Source organism: Motacilla alba, chromosome 3, assembly GCF_015832195.1.
Source record: "Motacilla alba alba isolate MOTALB_02 chromosome 3, Motacilla_alba_V1.0_pri, whole genome shotgun sequence".
NCBI lineage: Eukaryota > Metazoa > Chordata > Aves > Passeriformes > Motacillidae > Motacilla > Motacilla alba.
The window spans coordinates 108,676,146-108,695,997 of NC_052018.1; the positions used below are offsets into that span (position 1 = coordinate 108,676,146).

The window sequence follows — 19,852 nt, forward strand, 5'->3', positions numbered from 1 at the left end:
TGTGTCCTGTGTAAACCTGGTTTGGAGTAGCAGGGTGGTTCTGTCTCTCACCAAGGCATTCTTCACTGTGGGCCTGTGCTGTCTGCCACACAGCTGTGTGTTAAGCAGCCACTCTGGGCTGGCATACTTTTTGAGATATCTTCTGGAATCTTCCCAGAGCAGTCCTGTCCCTGAGCTGAATCTGGCTCACCACTGGATGTCATCGTTGCACTGTGGTGAACTGCAGCTCAAAGAACATTTATCTGGCAGTAAAAAATAATGTTGCCTGACCAAAGGTGACATTTAATTTTGCCATATTCTGAGTGACTTGCTGTGCAGTCATGCCACTGGGCAGGGAATTGATCCATAATGCTTCCTTAAGGGAACAGGACAGCACTCTAGTGAGTTACACAGTGTAGTGGAGCTGTGCTGAAACCTCAGCTGTGGAGCTCCACCAGTGCAGAGACATGGCATTAAAGATCTCTTGGGGATCTCAATGTGCTATGTACTTATTGAGAAGGCCCATATAATTACCACAGCTTTTAAAGAAAGTACTCATCATCTAGTGATTACTCTGTCAGCTGATATATGGAGAATATATTTCTATTGTACTTCCATAGGAGGAATTTAGAGGACTTAATTTTACTAGTGCTGTCTCCTATTTGTAGTAGAAGAAAACCTGTTAGAAGCCTTAGATTGCTTCCTTCCTAAGAGCCACAGCAGGAATTTATAGGTGAAGTGTCTGTCAAATAACAAAAGTGGCTCAGTTTTGTATTGGTCTTCCTAGTGCATTTATGAACCTGCAGTTACCCATTCTGTGACATGGGAATGTAGGCAATAGGCAGTAGGAAAAATGCAAAGTGTGTTGTACCTTGAGATGGAAAGTATTTCCTTGTCTTTCACGAGAAATTTGAAAGCTAAATATAGTCAAGGTGAAAAAAACCCAACCTGTCAAATGCAATAATATCTCTTGTCTCTTAGCTGCATAATTGTTTTGAGAATCTCTGTTAGGTAGCGAGACCTAGACACACATGGAAAAAACCCACGTGGAGTTTATTCCTCTAGCCAGAATGTGCATGAAGTGGTGTGGAAGCTGAAATTAGTAACTACCAACGTGGCAGTAAGATTTGTGACTGGAGTACTGGTCCCAGTGGCTCTGAGCTTCTCTTTTATTTGTGTGGCAACCTGGCTTTCCAGGTAGCTGCTCTGTAGTTAAGTAAAGAGAGGGATAATTTTGGAAAGGGAGTTTTCAATTAAATGCACAACCACTCAAAACGTAAGTTCCTAATTCATTTACAAGTAAAACCATTTTCATAAATAAACCAGCAAGAGTAAAAACTGCTCTAGGAGGTATAAAAATGGCCTTAGCAGTATGTAAATACAAATTCTTGAGGTATTTGATGAATGGCAGTGAGTGATAACAGGCAGTGTTTTGTCCTCTCCTGCAAGGATTACAGAGCATCTTGCTCAGGAGAAGCCAGACCATTCAGCTCTTGTAATTTTCTGTGACCTATTAAACATGCATATATTCCCCATGTTTTAGTACCACTTATCTGGTGCTGTGCACAGAAAAATGGTATTAGTCATGTCAGTGAGCCATAAGAAATTTTGTGTGAATGCAAGGTAATGCATCACTGAGAGTTTAATGATTCCTAGCAGGCTTTGACTATTTTTTAATGCATTTCTATGTCTTACGTATTTTTTTTAACAGCTGAAATATTCCTTGAACCACACAAATCGAAAGCTGGTGCTGGAATCAAAAGTGTGTATCAACAGTAGAATTGTGGTGGTTGGTGCATCTGATGTTGGAATCTCTTTTCTGGAAACACTGATTTTTTGGTAAGTTTTTAATTTTATTTCCTTTGCTGAAAAGGATGTGTTCGCTGCTGTATGAAGAGATTGTTTCTTGCATTTAAAGCATTCCTTGAGTCTGTCTCAATGTCCTGAGTGTTAAATGTCTGAGCATGTGTAGATGGAGAGATGGGTGCTGGCATCCTGGGTGCCTTGGGACACAGGATTCCAAGCAGCTCTTGGTTGCATGTGGACCCTTAAGAGGAAGGCATGCTGAAAATGTGAGCTGAGAACACCTAAAGTTGCTTTGGCCATTGTTCTTAAACCACAGTCTTGTTGTGGGTCAATGGCCCCAAGCAGTATTGGCCTTTAAAGTCAGTTGTCCCTGGTGGGATCCCAAACCTGTCTGAATCCCCCTTTCCCTAAGTCTAAGGCCGAGAAACGTGTGGATGAGTTCTGCTGTTTAACAGCCTTCCTGACATGAGGACAGGGTGTCTCTCTGGTGTCTCACTGTTGTACTTCCCAGGGGCTTACTGGGCAGTCAGACTGTGACAATGCAGTTCCTTTGATGCAGAGTTTAATCACACATACTAGAAAGACTTGCAGAAATGAATATAAAATTCAAAATCTGAACATGATTCTTACGAGATGCAACAAGAACTGAGAGAGTGCTTTTATGGAGGGTGGAGAATGGAAAATTCTTCCTTTTTTTCTTTTTTCAGTAAAGCCAGCAGTTTGTATTTCTACAACAACCATTGATAGCATCACAAATGATATTTTCAATACATCAAGAGAGGTATAAGTTTAAGTGCTTTATAGATGTTGTATTGCTGGAGCAGTGTAGAGGAAAATTTCTGCTTCTTGCCCTCCTCTTAGTTCTTGACTTCCTGTAAAGGATCCCATCTCAGGGTAAATAGTTTCCCCTCATCCTCTTGCTGTCAGCACCTTTTAGGCTTTCAGTTCCACCCCAAATTCAGTTAAACATGTCCTTTAGAGCTGCGACTGTCTATAGTGAACAGGCCTTTGCAGGTGTGGCCCTCGGAGCTCCCTTGGCCGAGCCTTTGCAGCCAGGGCTTGAATTTGAACCAAGCTCTGGCAGAGTTGCTGCAGGACACATCCTCCTTGAGCTTGTTTTGGCACCCAGCTTCAGACATGGGGTGCTGCTCAGAGAACCACAGAGCCAGCACTTAGTGCACTGTCACAAAATTTATATTAATAGAGGGATAAATTTGCAGAAGATTAGGTTTTAATTTTCACATCAGCAGCAAATAGCCTCCTGATCAGTGTGAAGGCCTTTTAAAACAATTTAGTTTAATTTACTCATAATTTTCTAATATTCCCTGCAAAGGTTACATGCACTAAAAATAGCTGGACTGAATCAATTTGTCAGCCCTAATCCTTAAAAAGAGGAAGTCGTTTTCTCATCATTATTCTTCATACTTAATTATTTTACATTACCAGTCACCATGGAAACACATAAATGTAATTCACTTACTGATGTGGCAATTATTGGAACTCGATCTTGCAAGTGTTTTCAACTTCTTTGAGACTGAAGAGATCCATTTTTCATTAAGCAGAGAAATGACCCTGAGAATGAGCCCCGCTGCCCCATGGTAGGACGCCTCCCGCTGTGCCATGGGCAGCACATCTCGGGGCGCAGTGCCACGGAGCAGCCACGGCACCACTGCTCACCCACCTGAACCCCAAAGGAGCTTTAGACTTCTCCATGCTGCTCGGGCAGCATGTGCAGGTAGACGTTTTCAGCTGTAGAGCTGCTTTTCTTGAGGATGCACAGGGATTTCTGGGGTTTTTGCCAAAGGGCCAGGTGCCCAGTGGAGGCAGCAGCGCTGCAGTAGCAGGGGCAGACCTGTTGCCTGGCCAGCTGTTGGTGTGACAGCGGCGGCTCTGGGGGTGCAGGTGTGACAGTGGGTGGGTTCTTATTTGGTTGCTTGGTTTTGTTTTTTTTTTTTTTTTTTTGTCTTCATTCCTTTGCTAATTTCAAAGGGATGGGCAGGGCAACAGGGTTAGACGAGAAGGACACAGGGTTACAAACTCCAGTGTTTCCACTTAGTCCCAATGCCTGCTTCCTGGAGCAGAACACAAACCTAGGCAGGGATGGAAGTTTGGCTTAAGGATGGTGGTGCTTGCTCCCAGCAGTGTCTTGTCACTGGTTCCAGTGCAGGGAACCCATTGGCTTTTATCCACCTCTTAGCATATAGCTGTGGAATTGCTATTGTCTTCAATAATAGGGAAAACTGGTTTTAATCCATGGTCTTGAAAACCTCCTTAATCCAAACAATATAAACAATGACTTCTTCTCTGAGGACATTGGAATGTACATAACATGCTACATCAGATAGCCATAAATAAATGGTGCCTAAGATCACAATATTTAATGTGAAATGATTATGAAATTTATTTCCTTCTCCCTGTGGGCACATGAAAATAATGATTGCATTGAAGAACCAGATGGAATTAAGTACATTTTTATCAAAGGCCTGAATTTTTTTCTCAAAGTAGAATTGGAATCCAGCACAGTAAGCCTGAATTTTTTACTGCAGGACAGTGTCTCCTGCTGGGAGCTTGGGGTACCCAGGATCAGCTCTGAGGTGGCGGGGTTTGAACAGGGCTCCTGTCAGAGCCTGTTATCTGGCAGCACTGGGGCACACAATATCCCACACATCTGGCCTGTTTGGCTGTAGTTAGCATAATGCTTGATCGTTAATTAGGCTTTTTATCTTTGCATTTGTCTGGGAACATCTGAAGCCTTCCATGTTGCCTTCACTAATTAGTTGACTAATTAAATAGTTAGTGCTTACTTGCTGATCACAGAGCTAACATGCAATGAATGGGTTAGTGATGCCTACTGTTTTGTCCTATCTGTCTTTGCCACATGAGCTGACACGCATGTGCTTCCCTCTGCCTTCCCTTCAGAGCAAGGCGAGCCCAGGCCATGTGCTCAGTGTCCCTGGGCTGCATCCCTCAGTCATTGTTGCCTTCCACCACTTCTGGTGAGCAGAGCTCAAGTTGTGACAGAGATAAATCAGATGGGTCAGAGCTGGCCTTGTCACGCAGTCGGCATCACAATGAACGCTGGCAGTGACTGATACAAGCCATAAACAGGGGAGAGGATGTGGGTCAGGATCAGCTTTCCTAACAGCCTCTGCCAGAAAATGAGACTCAATTAGCATCAATATAGGCTTATTTTATAGTTACAATCTTGCTTTTGAGACTGTCTGCAGTTTAAAATAAGATTATTTCAACTTGAAATACTTGTCCTTTGAACATATGTAAACACTTCTCTGAGCCCAAGCTGTTCTTTCACGCTTGAAATTTGTAAGTATTTGTAGATTTTTTTTTTTCTTGTTACTATTTATATTTGAATACTCCTAACTGCTTGGTGAGTATTAAAGCTGATCTTGGAAATAGTAGTTTTCTTATAAAATGCCTGCTCAAAATTGGAATGAGTCACAAGGGTTTTTATAGAATGCCGGGCTGCATCCGTCATCTCTTCCTGGTGACTCAGCAGGACGTCCACAGCTCTGAGCCTGGTAACCTGGTACCTCTGATTGATGCAGTTCAGAGCAAATACAGCAGCATTCCAAGTGCAAACACTACTCTGAGGCTCTCCAGCTCTCTGCTAAATCTGCGGAGGAGATGTCACCACTTTGTCTTCTGTTCACTGGTTTGAAGTTTGTCCCCAGGGCTGTGGAGAAGACACAGTGCTGAGCCCCCCAGAGCAGTCTCCAGGCTGGCTGAGGGTTGGCTTGGAAGCACAGCAGACTGGGCAGGCTGCTGCAGAGGAGAAAAAAATGACTCGTCTGGCTAAGCTGTGATCCTTCCCTGTAGTGTGATTAATGTGGATTTGATTCCTGTTTTTGTGTGTGTGTACTGTGAGGGCCAGAGTGAGGGCGCCGAGATGTGGAGGTCAATAATTGAAAGATAGATGTTTGGGATCAGGAGTTTTGGCCCCGCTGACTCCTCTGCCAGCTGTGTCCCTGTCCTTCCTGGCCTGTCACCCTTGTGTCGTGAGGACCTGGCACTGCAGGGATGCCTCAGAACGTGCAACTTCAATGAGTTTTGTGTTCTCCTGCTGGCAGGAGTAGCACACGTGGTTAAACCTCAACCCTTCCAGGTTTAAGGGCTGTCTGCCTGGTGGCATCTGGCAACATTTTGAGGGCACCCACTCTGAAGGCAGCATTGCCAGATTTGCACCAGATTACATCATGGAGTCAGAATACTTATCTTCTCTGCAATAGTTTAGAAAATTGGAGTCTAGTATACAGCCATAAAAACCCCACCACCTTAGTTTTAAATGTAGGTAATTGGCCAACAATATTGAAAATGTCCTATTAGCAAGCTGGAATCTGCACTGTGTGTTACTCGCTGAAGCACTCGCACAGCAGTGGGCAAAGCAGTGAAGTTTCTACCACACTTTAGTTTTACTGCCCAATTTATGGGACCCTTGTTTGTGGGAAATGGTGTTGATGTCTCTCAGCTGTGGTTTGGAATCTGCAAGGTGATTAAACAGCAAGAGACTCTAACAACCAAGGCCATCATCAGATATCCCTCATTTTCTATCTAGAAAAATAATTGCCATTTTTGAAGAAAATAAAATGCTGGAACACTTGTGGAATGGAAATTGCAATTTTAGGAAGGAAGTGCTCTCACTGAAGCAGTGGTTGGATAATGCTTTGATTAGGTCTGACTCAAAGCTAACTTAGATTTGGGATGGCAGGGCTGCCTTTGTGAATGCTGTAGCTGTGGAAGGATATGGATGGGTCTGATTTAGCTGTGTGTTTTGAGTGGGCAAGGAAAAGAGCTCTTTTGTTTTCCCTGCCCTGTTTTAGAGCAATTCATACTGTAGCAACTTTGCCATGTTGGTTTTAGTAACCTAGGCTGTGAAAATGCTGCAGATCTTGAGTGGATGCTCTAGTTTTTGTAAGCAAAAACAGTTTCTGGGAAGTGAGAGGTGAGTGGAAGGGACAAAAGCAGTGAAGCCACAGGAGGGGGCTGAGGTGTTTCAGAGTAATGAGCTATTTAAGGTGGATGGAAAAAAAAAAACCTGGAAGAAAAAAAGAAACTGGAAAAAGACATGTTTGGTAATGTTCAGCAAGAAATCAAGATTGTAGACTGATGTATAGCTGCCTAAAAAACTAGGAATTAGTAAAGGAGTTGGAAGGCAACAGAGTCAGAGTTGCTGGTGTTTTTAATTATATTGTCTAGGAAAAAGATCAGCACAGAGGACGAGACACAAGCAATATAACCACAGAGAAGGAAATGTAGGGCTAATCACTTGAAGGGGGAAGAGTGAGAGGAGTAGACCTAGTAGGAGAATCCAAATTTAACTGGAGAGGAACAGCTTCTAAGAGAGAATTGCCCTAGGTGTGGCTGGGATAGAGTTAATTTGCTTTCTAGTAGCCGTGTTTGGATTGAGTATGAGAATAATGTTGATAACTCGCTGACGTAATTGTTATTAAGTAGTGAACCATCAAGTTCAAAGTTTGGTGAGAGACCCAGCTACCAGTGGTGGAGAGAGAAGCATTCCCAAGCATCCTTGAAGGGTATTAGTCAAAGGGTGAAGGAAATGTTCTTTAGCTCTTTAATGGATTCTTGCTAAGATGTCAAAAATGGTGACAGTGGCTTTTGCAGCCTGGGCTTAGAGGGTGCTCTTCTTAGGATGGCAGCATCTAATAAAATTACCAATAAACCGGCAGGAAGTTTCTGGAAAAAAAAAAAAAAAACAAAACCAAAAAACAAAGCACTGTTTCATCAAACTAGAAGTTTTTGAAGGGACCCTGTTGTTTTAATACCAGGAGGAAGCAACTGGGGCATGATGAAATATTTTGCTGAGAAAGGAGGAGTTGTCATGGGCCAGGTTGTGTGAAAAGCCCCTTCTTGACCCTTACATTAACAAGTGTCCCAGTGAACACTGTGCTGTTATCCCTTCTTTTGTTGAGCAAATTCATTCACAATCTTAACACTTTTTCCTAAGGTCAATCCAAGGGACAACTGGCTAATATTTGTTTACTGGTAATTGAAGGGGGATATCTTGGAAATGGACATCTGTTAGCCAGCAGTGAATCTGGAATCCTGCTCTGGGGGCTGTAATTGATGCCCTTGGAGTAGGTTCTTGAGAAGAGGTGCTGTTAGTAGGTGTTGATACAAACAACAAACCCTTCTGCTGCTGCTGCAGCTAAGTATGGCTGTCTGGGGAGGCAGAGGCAGCAGAGGGAAAGGAAAACCCTGGGGCTGGCAAAGGAATTCAGTGGAGAGACCGCATGGGAACACATTGCTTGGGGAGGGGCTGCAAGCAAGGCTATAGTACTGAGCAGCACATTTATCCTAGAGGGACAACTGGAGTGAGTGGGGTTTCTTTCTAGTTATTTGTATGGGCAACCTTTATTAAGCTGGGCACTCCCAGCTGGAGTTTGGTGTGGAGCTGGGAAATCTGTTAGAATACCTTTTCCTTTTGGAAAAGTGTCTTCTCCAAGTCGCATCCTGACTGCTGTGTTCTTGAAATGTTTCCTTAAAAAAAAGTCCTGCTTTGGATAAATTGTTCCATTTGAGGGGGAAGGGAGAACTGTCTCCATCCGGCTTGTACAGTGAGAGTGACACATGGACATGCCGAGCTCCTGTGCCTTGACCACAGGTTGTGGCTGTTGGGACTCTTATCATCATCTCTGCTTCTGGACTCCTTCCTCCCTGCAAAAAATTAGTGTTCCTTTTTTGTTTCAGGACAGAGATTTTTCTAATTTCAAAGTTTTGTTAATGCAAGACTTTATCGCATCTTACTTTTCAGTGTTTAGTGCTGAAATCAGATTTATTTTTTTACCCTTTTCAGAATGATCTTGAGCTGCCATTTTTATAAGGGCACTGCTGCAGTGAAGCTGAGGATCCAGTGTCATTAGGGCTTTACTTTTGGATAGGTTGTAATTTCAGATATTATTTAAAGATCGTGTACACAGGAGAATAGTTCACATAGTTACCAACTTTAGGAGGCAGATAGAGCATTATCTACTGTCACTTCTTTATTTTAGTTTTTATTGATAACTGGGACAATAATCTTATAAAATGCAAGATTTCAAATAAATTGAAATCTCGGGTTCATGGAGGCTGCTTTGCTGCACTTTATTTTTTGTAACAAGATTGGTTTGACTTGTGATAATGAGAGGTTAAATGAAAGCAAGTAATTAAATTATTTGCTCAGGCACTTTCCACCATCTAAGCCTCCATCATTATGCCACACACAGAAGGAAAAAAAAAAAACAGATAGAAGATATCAGGCAAAAAAAATCCAGCAAAATGAGTAAGGAATACTCTTAACAAATTCACAAACACCAGGATATATGTAAAAACTGTACTAAAACTTTTCTCTGTCCTTTTGATTATGCTCAGTAGATTGGTAACCCTGTTTTATTTTGAGGACAAGAGTGTTCAGATTCTTTTTGTAGCTGTCCTCTAGAGCTCTGCACTGAAACCTAACACCTTTTACTTATTTCCCTAGATACTCTAATCCCTCCCTGCTCTACCAGTATCTTTGAGCTGTTCTTCCCTCTGTATCCACAGCAACGTGAATCCCTGCTGGAATTATTTGCTTCTAAAATGCAGGTGCACTTGTTTAACGTTGCACTGGTTTGGGCTCTTAACTTGAAGACTTTTTCATCAAATGGGAACCTCCACTTTGCCCTGTTTCAGCATCTAAGTCAGTTCCTGTCCTGACACCACTGCCCATATCCAGGCCCTTGGTTATTCTTCAGTTAAGAGCTTTTAGGCACCAGTAAGGAGCCCAAAGCTGTAGTAAATGAGCCATCCTTTTGTTAGCCTAGAAATAATAAAGCACAAAATCCCCCACCTGTCACCCCGTGGTGACTCTGCCAGTGCCAGCAGGAGCCGCAGCTCCCCTCTAGTTCTCAGGCTTGTCCTTAAGTGCCTGTGTGTGTGTTAATGTATTTTAAATCCTGGGGTCACACGTGCCAGCTACGCTTCTGGAGCCAGGCCTTTGTAACACAAGATACGACATTTGTTACTTATTTAAAGATTCTGATAATTTGCACAAACACCGCCAGCCTGTGCTTAAACAGTGACCAAATTCTGACACTTAGCAGCAGCAGGGCCTTGCCTCTGTGTGTGGAAATGGGGACATTGGTTGTTTGCGTGGAGCTGTGCAGCACTCGGAGCGCAGGCACCAGCCCCGACGGCTCTGCAGCTCTGCCCCTGAGCCACCCTGCCCTGGGGGAGCTGCCAGCCACCGTGCTCTGTGCCTGGCTTTTCCTCAGTGTAAAGGGGAAATCAAAGATACAACTCGTTTCGTCTCATTCCATCCAAGAAGATGCTAATCAACATTTTGATGCCTGTGAGATGAATGAGTGGTAGCATGGATTAATATGGGGATGCCGTGGGAACACTGAGGTAGAAGTAAATCATTAGTTAGTAAATTGTACTGGCTGAAAGGTCTGATTGAAGCCTCCCACTCAGTGGGGAAGAAGGGAACAAATACCATATGACTGGGGAAATCCTGGATGCCTGCATGGGGACTCAATAGAGGTAGAGCATCTGCAGAGGAAAATGGTATGTGACCAGATCAATAAAGTGCATCATTGTGCAGTCATGCAAAAGAGGCACATTGGTAGTGCCTAGAACTTTGATTATGCCATGTTTCTGATGCTAGCTGACAAGGTTTCCATCCTAAATATTAGCAGTATTTAATGTTACTGTAGCCCCTGGATTTGAGCACCTGTTGGTAAGAGACCATGCAGCATGTACAGATGACTTCAGCTCCACACTGAAATGAAATCTCCTTGCTCTGAGGTTGGGAGGATGTGTAGGGTGTTTATGTAATTGATCCCCTGTAAATAAATGCCAAGGAGCTGTGCTCTGTCGATGTGTGAAGTTCCTGTAGTTGTTCGCACCCCGCGAGCGACGTCCCCGGTGTGCAGATGGCATCACTTCAACACTCTGCTTTCAGCTTTGTGGATCAGGCTCACTCTCATTTACATGAAGACCATTTTGTATCACTCAGGCAGCATAAGGTGGCCATAAATGAAAAGCAAATTCTATTTACATCCACCTTTGCAGAGTGACCTTAATTTAAATGAGAATCAGGCCCATAATCTGTATAAATATATGCACTCTGTTACATTAAGGTTATTTATTACTTTGTGTTTGGCCTGAGTATGCATGGAGATTTACCACAGATAATCCATAATCCAGAATTAAACTATTAATATGCATTTTGAGAGGGGCAGCCATAACCTTGAAATTCCTTGGTTTAAGTATGACCTTTAACTTTGTTTGAATATATTTTTTAAATGTATGAATAACAAATTAACATTGGTTGATAAAAAACATTCTGATTCCTTTGTACCATTTGCATCAGTCCATCCTTAACTTACAGAAAGCCTTGAAGATTAGAAGGCTTAATCACTCATCATATTTACTTGTTTTCAAATGTCAGATCACATTTAGTTCAACATACTGTCAGTCTTGTCCCCCTCCTTGCCTTGGCATTACTGAAACTGTGGTGGAAATTGTTCTTTTCTTTGTATCCAGAGACACCTGCATCTGGGCAGAGTGAAACACTTGGACCCTGTGTAAAGGAATTGCTTTCTGTATCCTCCTGAACGTGGAATTCTGAGCTATACTGTTCCTTGGATGTGCCTTCTGAATTTCTTCCAACTGGGGCTGTTTGCTTTTCTTTCCACAGGCCACGGGTGAAGTTCAACAACCTGACCTTGATTTCCACTCATGGCCTTCCAGGAAAAGACCCACAGAGCTCCAAGTATAGAAGATTTTTAATTAACAGGTTTGACTTCATCTCTTAACACTTCTATAGCTCCTGCAGAAAACATAACACTCTGTAATTCTTGTGAACTTGTCCTAAATTTTAGATACATCTGTAGAGAGCCCCAAAATACTCTGGTCTGTCTGTCCAGCATGCAGTCACCCACAAGAGGAGTTGGATAGGATTATAGGTAGAGAAATAGTGCCAAAGCAGTAACTTCAGGACAGCAATCCACTGTGTTATACCTGGACAGTGGGCCCTGCTTTCTGAGGCTTTTTAGATTGTTTAAATCTACAGGCTGAAGACAAATGACACAAGATGTCTCCTTGCTTTTTAAATCTTGTTTAGTTTTTAGCTTCCATGAGTTTTGTTCTAAATAATGCTGAACCAAAGAATGTACAAGAATTAATATTGGTAACGTGACAGGGACTGACTTTGGGCAGTGTGTGGTGGGATGCAGAGCCCACCAACGCTGATGGGGATTTTGCTGGGTACAGGGGGAATTGTTGGTCAGTTTGGCAGAACTGTTCTGCATCAGTTCTGCTGCTCATGGGCTGTGAGTGCCAGTCCCTGGGCTGTGGCAGTCTGTCCCCATTCTCGGCCACAGCGCTGTCCCACACCAGGGCTGTGTCCAGCTGAAGGGAAATGATGGAAGAGCCTTGTCTAGGGACTGTCAAACACTTTTCAGGCTTCCTTGTTTGCCAGTAAATATAAATAGCTTCCATTTAGTCATATCAAATCTTACCTTTTTAAAATTCACAGTACATAATGCTCATTTATATACAGTATTTTTAGGTTTTATTTTGGACTAAATCATCGCTGTGGACTTGAACATGATTGTTTTGAACATTGAGAAGCATAGAATTAAAATGGATCAGTTATTCTGAATATGTTATGAAATGTAATGAATATATGTATATGTAATGAATCAGTTATTCTGAATTCTGAAATTCTGGGGAATGAACATATACTAAATTATTTAGATTTGGCCTGTGACTCTTTGGAGCCTTTACATTGTATTTTGCCAAATCTTTTCCTCCATGAGCTGCAGTGCACTAAAGGGCTGGCTCTTTAAATGACAAAGCAGCTCCATGTCTGCTTGCTGAACCTTACAAATGGAATCTCTACAAAGATGTGAAAATAATGTAGTGGGAACCTGCTTAAAATCATCTGATCTCATTTGGAATTTTGCCTTGGCAAGATATTTTGTAAAAGTAGTTGCCTGTGTTACTTTTTGTACTGTAGAAAGGGGTGTGTTCAAGTGCAAATCTAGCAAATGAAGGAATTATATTCTCACATAAATGCACATAGTTTCTTTCCTAAGTTCACTGTAGAAAAGAGTTGTACTAACAAAGCATCCTTCCTGACAGAAAGTTGCAGTTCAGAGCCGCCTCAACAGATTTAGCTGTTAAAATCTGAAAGCAGATTAAGAGTGAAAATTGAACTCTGCAGGGTATGATTTCTAAAAGCATCCCTGTGATTTTGGAGTGTCAGTCTCCTGGGAGCTGTGCACCTCAATTATAGAGGTGCTTTTGAAAACCTTCCTCTGTCCTTAATGTCCATTTTATTTACAGATTTCTGCATTACTGCAGTTCAGAATTGTCAGTGGTTTTCTTCCCTTATTTTTTTTTCCTCTGGTATCTCTGAGTACAGAGGATGCAGAGCATCACAGAAAGCCTGGCTATTCAATCCTAAAATTCCCCAGGTTGTGAAATCAACTGTATTTGTTCCTGTGGCATCCTGAATATCAGTTTGGGGAGTTTAGTAGCAACAATTAACATGGAACCAGGAGCTCTGTGTTGGGATGTGTGTCCTGGTGTTAGTGGCAAAGCAGCAGCTGTCAGTGCCTGGTCTCTGCCTGCACTCTCTGCTGCAGCTGCTGGTGCCACAGAAAAGCATCAAAGCTTGAGCATGGGCCCAGCTCCTTCTGTTTAACCACTTTGAGACCTGTGGGAGGAAGGGGAATATTTTTCATCACTAAGTATACATAGAAAGTGAAGGTTTTGGGCCTCTGAATGGCCATGTATTTTCTGTGGTGACTTGAGCTGACAGCCTGGATGAAGCCCAGGGTCTGAACTGGCCATTCCCCTCCTGAGGCCCTGGCAGGGGTGAGACTCAGCTTCTTTAACCGAGCTTGTTCACAGTGTTTTTTCTTGCAGTGCTGCTCTGGTCTCACAAACCAGACACCTGTGTGACACCAGCCATTCTTTTTTTGTGTGTGTTTTAAACCTGTTGCATTCTTTTTCACTAGATCCTGTAGGTTTATTGCTCTACAGAGCTATAACTGTGTTTGCCCAGTTCTACTGTAAGAACCTAACTGAACAGGCTTTGCCTGGTGCAAGTTTTCAGTATTGGGGAGGGATGGAGTTGAGCCCAGCTGGATCTGCACAGTGGCCAGCACCCTCTCTTGCATTTCCATGGTGGGCCATTGCCAGGCTCAGTGGCATTCAGGGGTCACGATGGACCTAGTTGGGAATGTTCTCCTCAAGTTTTATAGTGATGTGTCTGTTGCACATCTGTATGGAAGTATTTTGTCTTCAGGAATCTTTGTCTTTGCTGAAAGCTATTATTAAGCAGAGAGGGTGGTAGAAATGCAATAACAAGTGTCGTGGTATTTACTTGGTTGGACATCCTTGGTGGGGGCACACTCTGGGCCTTTGGGAATTATTGTAGTTTTCATTGCTGAGGCATTAAAAGAGGCTTTGTTCCATTTGGATTTTGCTTGAAAATTGGCTTTTTTAAATAGCAGCTTCCAGATCCTTTATACTTCTCCCCCACATAGGGATATCTGATGCTTTTTGCTTGGATCAGGCTGTAACACCCCTAAAACATGAGAAAAGCAAACTTTGGCTGAGATTGTCAAAGCCAACTCATGATTTCTAGGATACTGATATGGATTTCACACTGTCAGAGCACCTTGCATGCTATGTGTGCTCCATGCACACCCAGAACATCCTGGAGCACACTGCTCAGGAGCAGTTTAGTGTGCTTTCAGTATTTGTCATTCTTGCATTGTGGAAAAGTTCTTTTGGAAAAGGGCCACCAATAGGAGACTTGAGATGCCTGCCTTTTACTTCTAGCTCTGACAACCATTTTCCTAGCTTTCTATTTATTTTTAAACTTTTTGGACTACTACTTTGGAATACGGTTGCTAAAATGGTAGGGTGCATTCCCTGCATTTGTGTCTCACCTTAGCTATGACTGGTGAAGCTGAATAGCAAAGGAAGGAAAGTTGAGGAAAAGCTGAATAAAGAAGTCTTATCTCGGAGAAAGAGTTGTACTGTTGAATTATTTTCTTTGCAGGTTCAAAAGCTTCTACTGCCCATCAGCCTGCAAAGGAAAAGCGGAGTAAAGCATAGATTTCTGATTTTGTTCTTAAATTACGTGATTGTAAGGCCTTGTTTGGGTTCAGCAGAAAGCTGTCAGTCTGTAACTGAGTATTTCCTAATGCCTAATCTTTTACCATAGACTACCATAAACTCACAGCAAGGGAGCAGGCAGAACCACTGGGGGCCTGGGCTGAGCTCACCAGATGTCTAATTAATGCCTGCTGTCAGCTGCCGAAATGTCACTTACAGATATTTTTTTCTTTGCAGCCACTGTTTTAATGATGAAGATTATGCACAGATGTCACTTTGTTCCTGGGTTAATGTTGTGGTTGGTAAAATGACGGGCATAAACCGCAGTGCCAAATACGTTGTTGTTTCCGAGGAGAAGAAAGTGCCCTACGACTACCTGGTTCTGTGCACAGGACAGAGCTACCAGGTGAGCTGTGTGCAGAGTGAACCAGCACAGTGTTCCCAGATTTTCTACAGTGAGTGGTGTTCCTGGGATGAGGCAGAGCAGCCTTAGCACGGGTAGCACCAGCAGTTTGCAGCCCTGTAGTGCAGCAGGTTGTAGGGCTGGGTCGGTGGTGCTGCCGAAGCTGGAGGAGAGGAGGCTTGGACAGAGTTTTCCATCAGCAGTTTGCTGCTCAGGGTTGGGCAGGAGGTTAAAGCTGCCAGTGTTTTTGCCACCATAACCATTGAACCTGCTAAAGGAGCAGGCTCAACTGACATGTGGTCCCAGCCACAGGAGACTTAACTCCAGCTGGTCTAACACCGTTTGACCTAGTTTTGGAAATGGAGAGAATTCCTTATCAAATTAATTACTCATCTCATGTGACGACCGTGCCTAGGCACATCCATGGTGCTGCTTGGTATTGTAGCACACGGCTGAGTTTCCAGTGAGATTGAAGCAGACCCTTGGCTGCGTGTAAGGTGTGGAATCAAGTTGAGCTCCAGCCCCACAGGGTCAGCTTCTACTCAGGCTCCCTGGGCAGAGTGGCTTCTGACTCCTGTATCCCCACGAGGCCATCAGGCCCCATAACCAAACGTGCAGCTTGGTACAGCCCTTTTGTTGCAGGGCTTTGCCTTACCTGGGTGGTTTGGGGTAGAAGTTGTGAGCAAGACATTTTGCCTTTAAAATCAGGAGATGGATGTGAGCAATGTCTGCAGCTTTGCAGTGCTGTACCATGTCCCACAGCGGTGTCTGGCTGCCTGTGTGCAGCAGGCTGTGTGGTCTGTGATCCCTTCTCAGAGCAGAGGCACACTTAAACAGCAGCCCATGGGCACTGCTCAGCAGGGATGAAAAAAAAGCTGAAGTGTGGGCTGGAAAAGTGCTCCTAGGAAAAGGTGTTTGGAGGTAACTCTGACTTGCAAAATAATTTATGGCAAGTAACTGCAGTGGGGGAGAAAGCTAAAGATAGCAAGGGAAAGGCAGGTTTTATCTGCCTTTGAGAAGAAATTCCATCATTATCATCTATTCTCACTTTCAAGCTATACAAAAGGATAAGAAGAAATGAGTGCTTTCTGGTTTTTTACACAGAGCTCTAGTCCATCCTTTTTGTAAGTTGTTCCTTATTTGGTAAGCAGTCAAATTAATACTGAGTAAAACATTATGTGTTATGATTGAGAGATTTCATTGTTGAGTAAGATCTTTTGGTGTCATGCCTGGTTTTATATGACCCAGCAGTATTTCAGTTAATCTGGCTGGCAGTAAGAGCAGGGTTCAGTGGTGGCTGAGGAAGTCAGAGATGAGGTTCCCTTTTTGCTTCGTACAGCTCAGACTGAGTTTGTTATTGTAAAGCAGCATTACACAGTGAACGTGTTACTGGATCTTCACATTTGAGCTATCAAGCAGGTTTTGATCCCTTTCTCTGGGACAAAATCTGTCATTGTAGAAGGTTGATTTATGCTGACAAAATGTGAAGGCAGAGCCGTTAGAAGTGATCTGTTTTTCAGAGAGCTGCTGAGATTCCCTGCTATATGTTGGGACATCTCTGCTGTTTGCTGTGCAGTCCCTGGCGTTTGCCACGTGCACTTGCACTGGCAGTGCTGTTTGAAGTGGTCACTCACATCCCACAGGAAACAGGTAACACATGCACACGTGTGCACTCCATGTTCCCTGTGGCCATGGGTGTGTTTGCTGCTGCTGAGTGTGACAAAGGCTTGGGAACAGCAGCCCTTGGGTAGCCAAAGTAAGAGTGTCATTGTGTTTTAACATCTCCAAGGTCTGTGCCGTATCCGCTCACCGACTCATTTCTTCAGGCCTTGGCTCCCATGGGAGCAGATATCAGTGAAGTCACGAGTCAGTGGCCACAGAGATACATGGAGAAAGTCCCTTCCAATCACTTCACTCTCAATGACGCCCAGGACTGCTTGGAGGCAGCGCTCTGGCTGGAGGAAAACCTCATCAGCTCCACAGGTAAGGGGCTTCGTTAGCACACACACTTACAGAAATGTTTCCTAGGCTTATTATTTCCTTTATTCCCTGGTATAATTGGCACCTGATGAATTCTAACAGTCTTTCATCTGCTGTGCTTTGTTTTCCAGATTAATTTGGAATTTTTCGTTATTTTTGATACCCAGCATATTTAGCTGGGAAAGAAAGGTTTGAGATAGATTAATTATCTGCACTTATTATAGAAAACCAAATGAGTCCCAAATGCAAATCTGTCTAGAGTCATTAATTCACCAGCAAAATAATAACTTAATTAGTGGATGTGGTTTTCTACTGTATAGAAAAATATCTAGATTTGTGGCATAAGACAAAGAAAATAAGCCTAAATTAGGAAGTGTCTGTCAGCATTGTATTCAGCTGCATCAGTGAAAGATTTTCACATAGAACCGCAAGTTCCTGGTACTTTTTAACCCTTAAAATCAGCCGTTTATGCTGATGTGCACCATCCCTGTGTTTCCTGAGCCGTGTGGTGTGTGCTCTGTTTGTGTGTTCGCTAGTTCATCCACTGTGTGTGCGCTGCAGAAAATACCTGGGATTATCCAGGTTTCTGAGTCAACTTTGAACTAGAAAAACAGAGACCAAAGAGTGAATGAGTTCATTTAATGTCAGTTCCTGCTGGCTCTGAGTCAGAACAGTTGAGAGCAGGAAAGCTGTCTTTGTGGGGAATTCCTGCTGGCAGAGTGCAAGAGCACACTTTCCTGAAGATGTGTTTTACCTGCCTTGTTTGTGGAGCGTGATGAGAATTGGCAGTGTTTTGGTGTGGTGCAAGGTTCACGCCTGCTTGGCAGTCCTTTAGGGAAGTTCTAAAAGCATTGGGAATTCCTTTATCATCCTCCAGGTCTTGCTGTGATCAGCACAGGGGTTCATAAACCTGACAGTGTTTCTCAGCCAGCTTCCTGGCCTCTGGAACAGTCCAGCTCCACCTGTCCTCCAGCTGGTACCAGCCCTGCCCACATAGCCTTACCTGGTATCCAGCTGCTACAGCAGCTGACTTTGCATAGACAGATGAGGGTGTTAGCTTTCCCTGTTTGCTGCTGCTAGTCCTTCATGTAACTCCCTGTGTGCCCAGTCCTGGAATGTCCTCCGGTGCCCCTGTGCAGGGTTGTGCCCGGAAACAGCCGCTGGCTGGGATGCACAGTGCCAGGAGGATCAGTCACTCTGCAGCAAATGGCACAATCATGTTGTCTCACCTGCCTTGGCATGAGTGCACCTGCTCCAGCAGCAGTGCTGGAGTCATGGGATGCTCATCTTCACTTTGTTCTCGCTGCTGGCCTTGCCTGCAAGGTGGAGCTGCATCTCTTAATGAGGCCCTGGCCTGGCTTCATGCGTAGAGAAGGTAAATTCACACCACCATGAGGTTGGTCTGGAGGCACTTTTGGAGATGAGGTCTAGGAGAGATGTGACACCTTCCTCTTTTCCCCTGCTCTGGCTTCAGTTCCCTCTCCTTGCTCTTCCCATCACATTCTCTACTGCTGTGCCGAGTGCCCAGCTGGAGAGGTCTTCCTCCACTGATCTCAGTTTCTCTTATTCCTCACCCTGCTGCTTCCTCCAGCTGTGTTTCTTACAAACATTGTTCCTTCAGTCTTGACAGTGGTGCCAGGGCTCTGGGAGGGCTTTCTGCTGCTGAGGGCCTGGGAGCAGGGCAAGCACTGGCCCCACGGCTGCCACTGTGGCTTACTGATGAAACCCAGCCACCTAATGCATGGAACCTATTACAGCTGTAATTGGGACTAATTGAAATTCATCTCCTATTAGCTCTGCACTTTCCATGAAAATAAAAGTAGGATGGAAGTAAAGGAAGGAACAAAACTGATTTAATGGCCCAAAATGAAGCAATTATTTTTTTTCTCTTCACCTAAGCATGGTTTACTGCCTTATTAAAAGTGTGTTTGTAGGAATACTCTCTTGCATTAAAATTCCTGTGCATGAATCACTGACTGGAGCCACCAATGCTTTAGTTCATACTGTGTTTCTCCTTTAGCTTTTGCAAACTGCAAAGATTCAGGTCACATTAGGGTCACTGAAATCTTGTGCTTCTTACTTGTGGAAAATTAATGAGTCTGCTCTGCAGCAGGACACTGACATTCAGGTAATAAACGACAAAACTACTGTAATGATCTTTATTTATGACTGTTTTCTCTGTAGAAGGTTATTATGTTTACTCACAGATACATACATTTTCATGTAGTTAAATAATAAAAGCATCCTGAGGAACTGCTCTCTGTTCAGTGGACATAATTTCAGTCCATAATGAATATCTGCAGTTCCTAGACTACTAGCACTGTCATCTAAAAAGCCACTAATATTGTAATAAGCAGAAGCAGTAAATTGTTGATTTACAAGAGGTCAATAAAGGAGCATTGCTTTCCCTGATCTAATGCAGTTGTATTTAATATTACCATATAAACCAGAATTTTAATTTTCCTTGAGAAATGTAGTACTCTCATCTGATCTTGTCCATCCCCAAATGCCAGTGTCTAATGCAGGAACTGAGCTTCTCTCTGAGGGGGCTGTGCT

At 43.5% G+C, this 19,852-nt stretch overlaps 1 protein-coding gene across 3 annotated transcripts in view; it reads left to right on the plus strand.

The window, feature by feature from the left end:
- The window catches only part of CFAP61 (cilia and flagella associated protein 61), a 94,461-nt gene that overhangs the window by 41,018 nt on the left and 33,591 nt on the right, over positions 1–19,852 (plus strand). For all 3 annotated transcript variants that reach the window (XR_005256535.1, XM_038133760.1, XM_038133761.1), the window contains exons 19-22: positions 1,691–1,818; positions 11,477–11,575; positions 15,151–15,319; positions 17,143–17,299. Coding sequence is in view for 2 of the 3 variants with exons in the window: in XM_038133760.1 (XP_037989688.1) it covers positions 1,691–1,818; positions 11,477–11,575; positions 15,151–15,319; positions 17,143–17,299 (553 nt within the window). In the remaining variant the exon portion in view is untranslated. The remainder of the gene's footprint in view (positions 1–1,690; positions 1,819–11,476; positions 11,576–15,150; positions 15,320–17,142; positions 17,300–19,852) is intronic.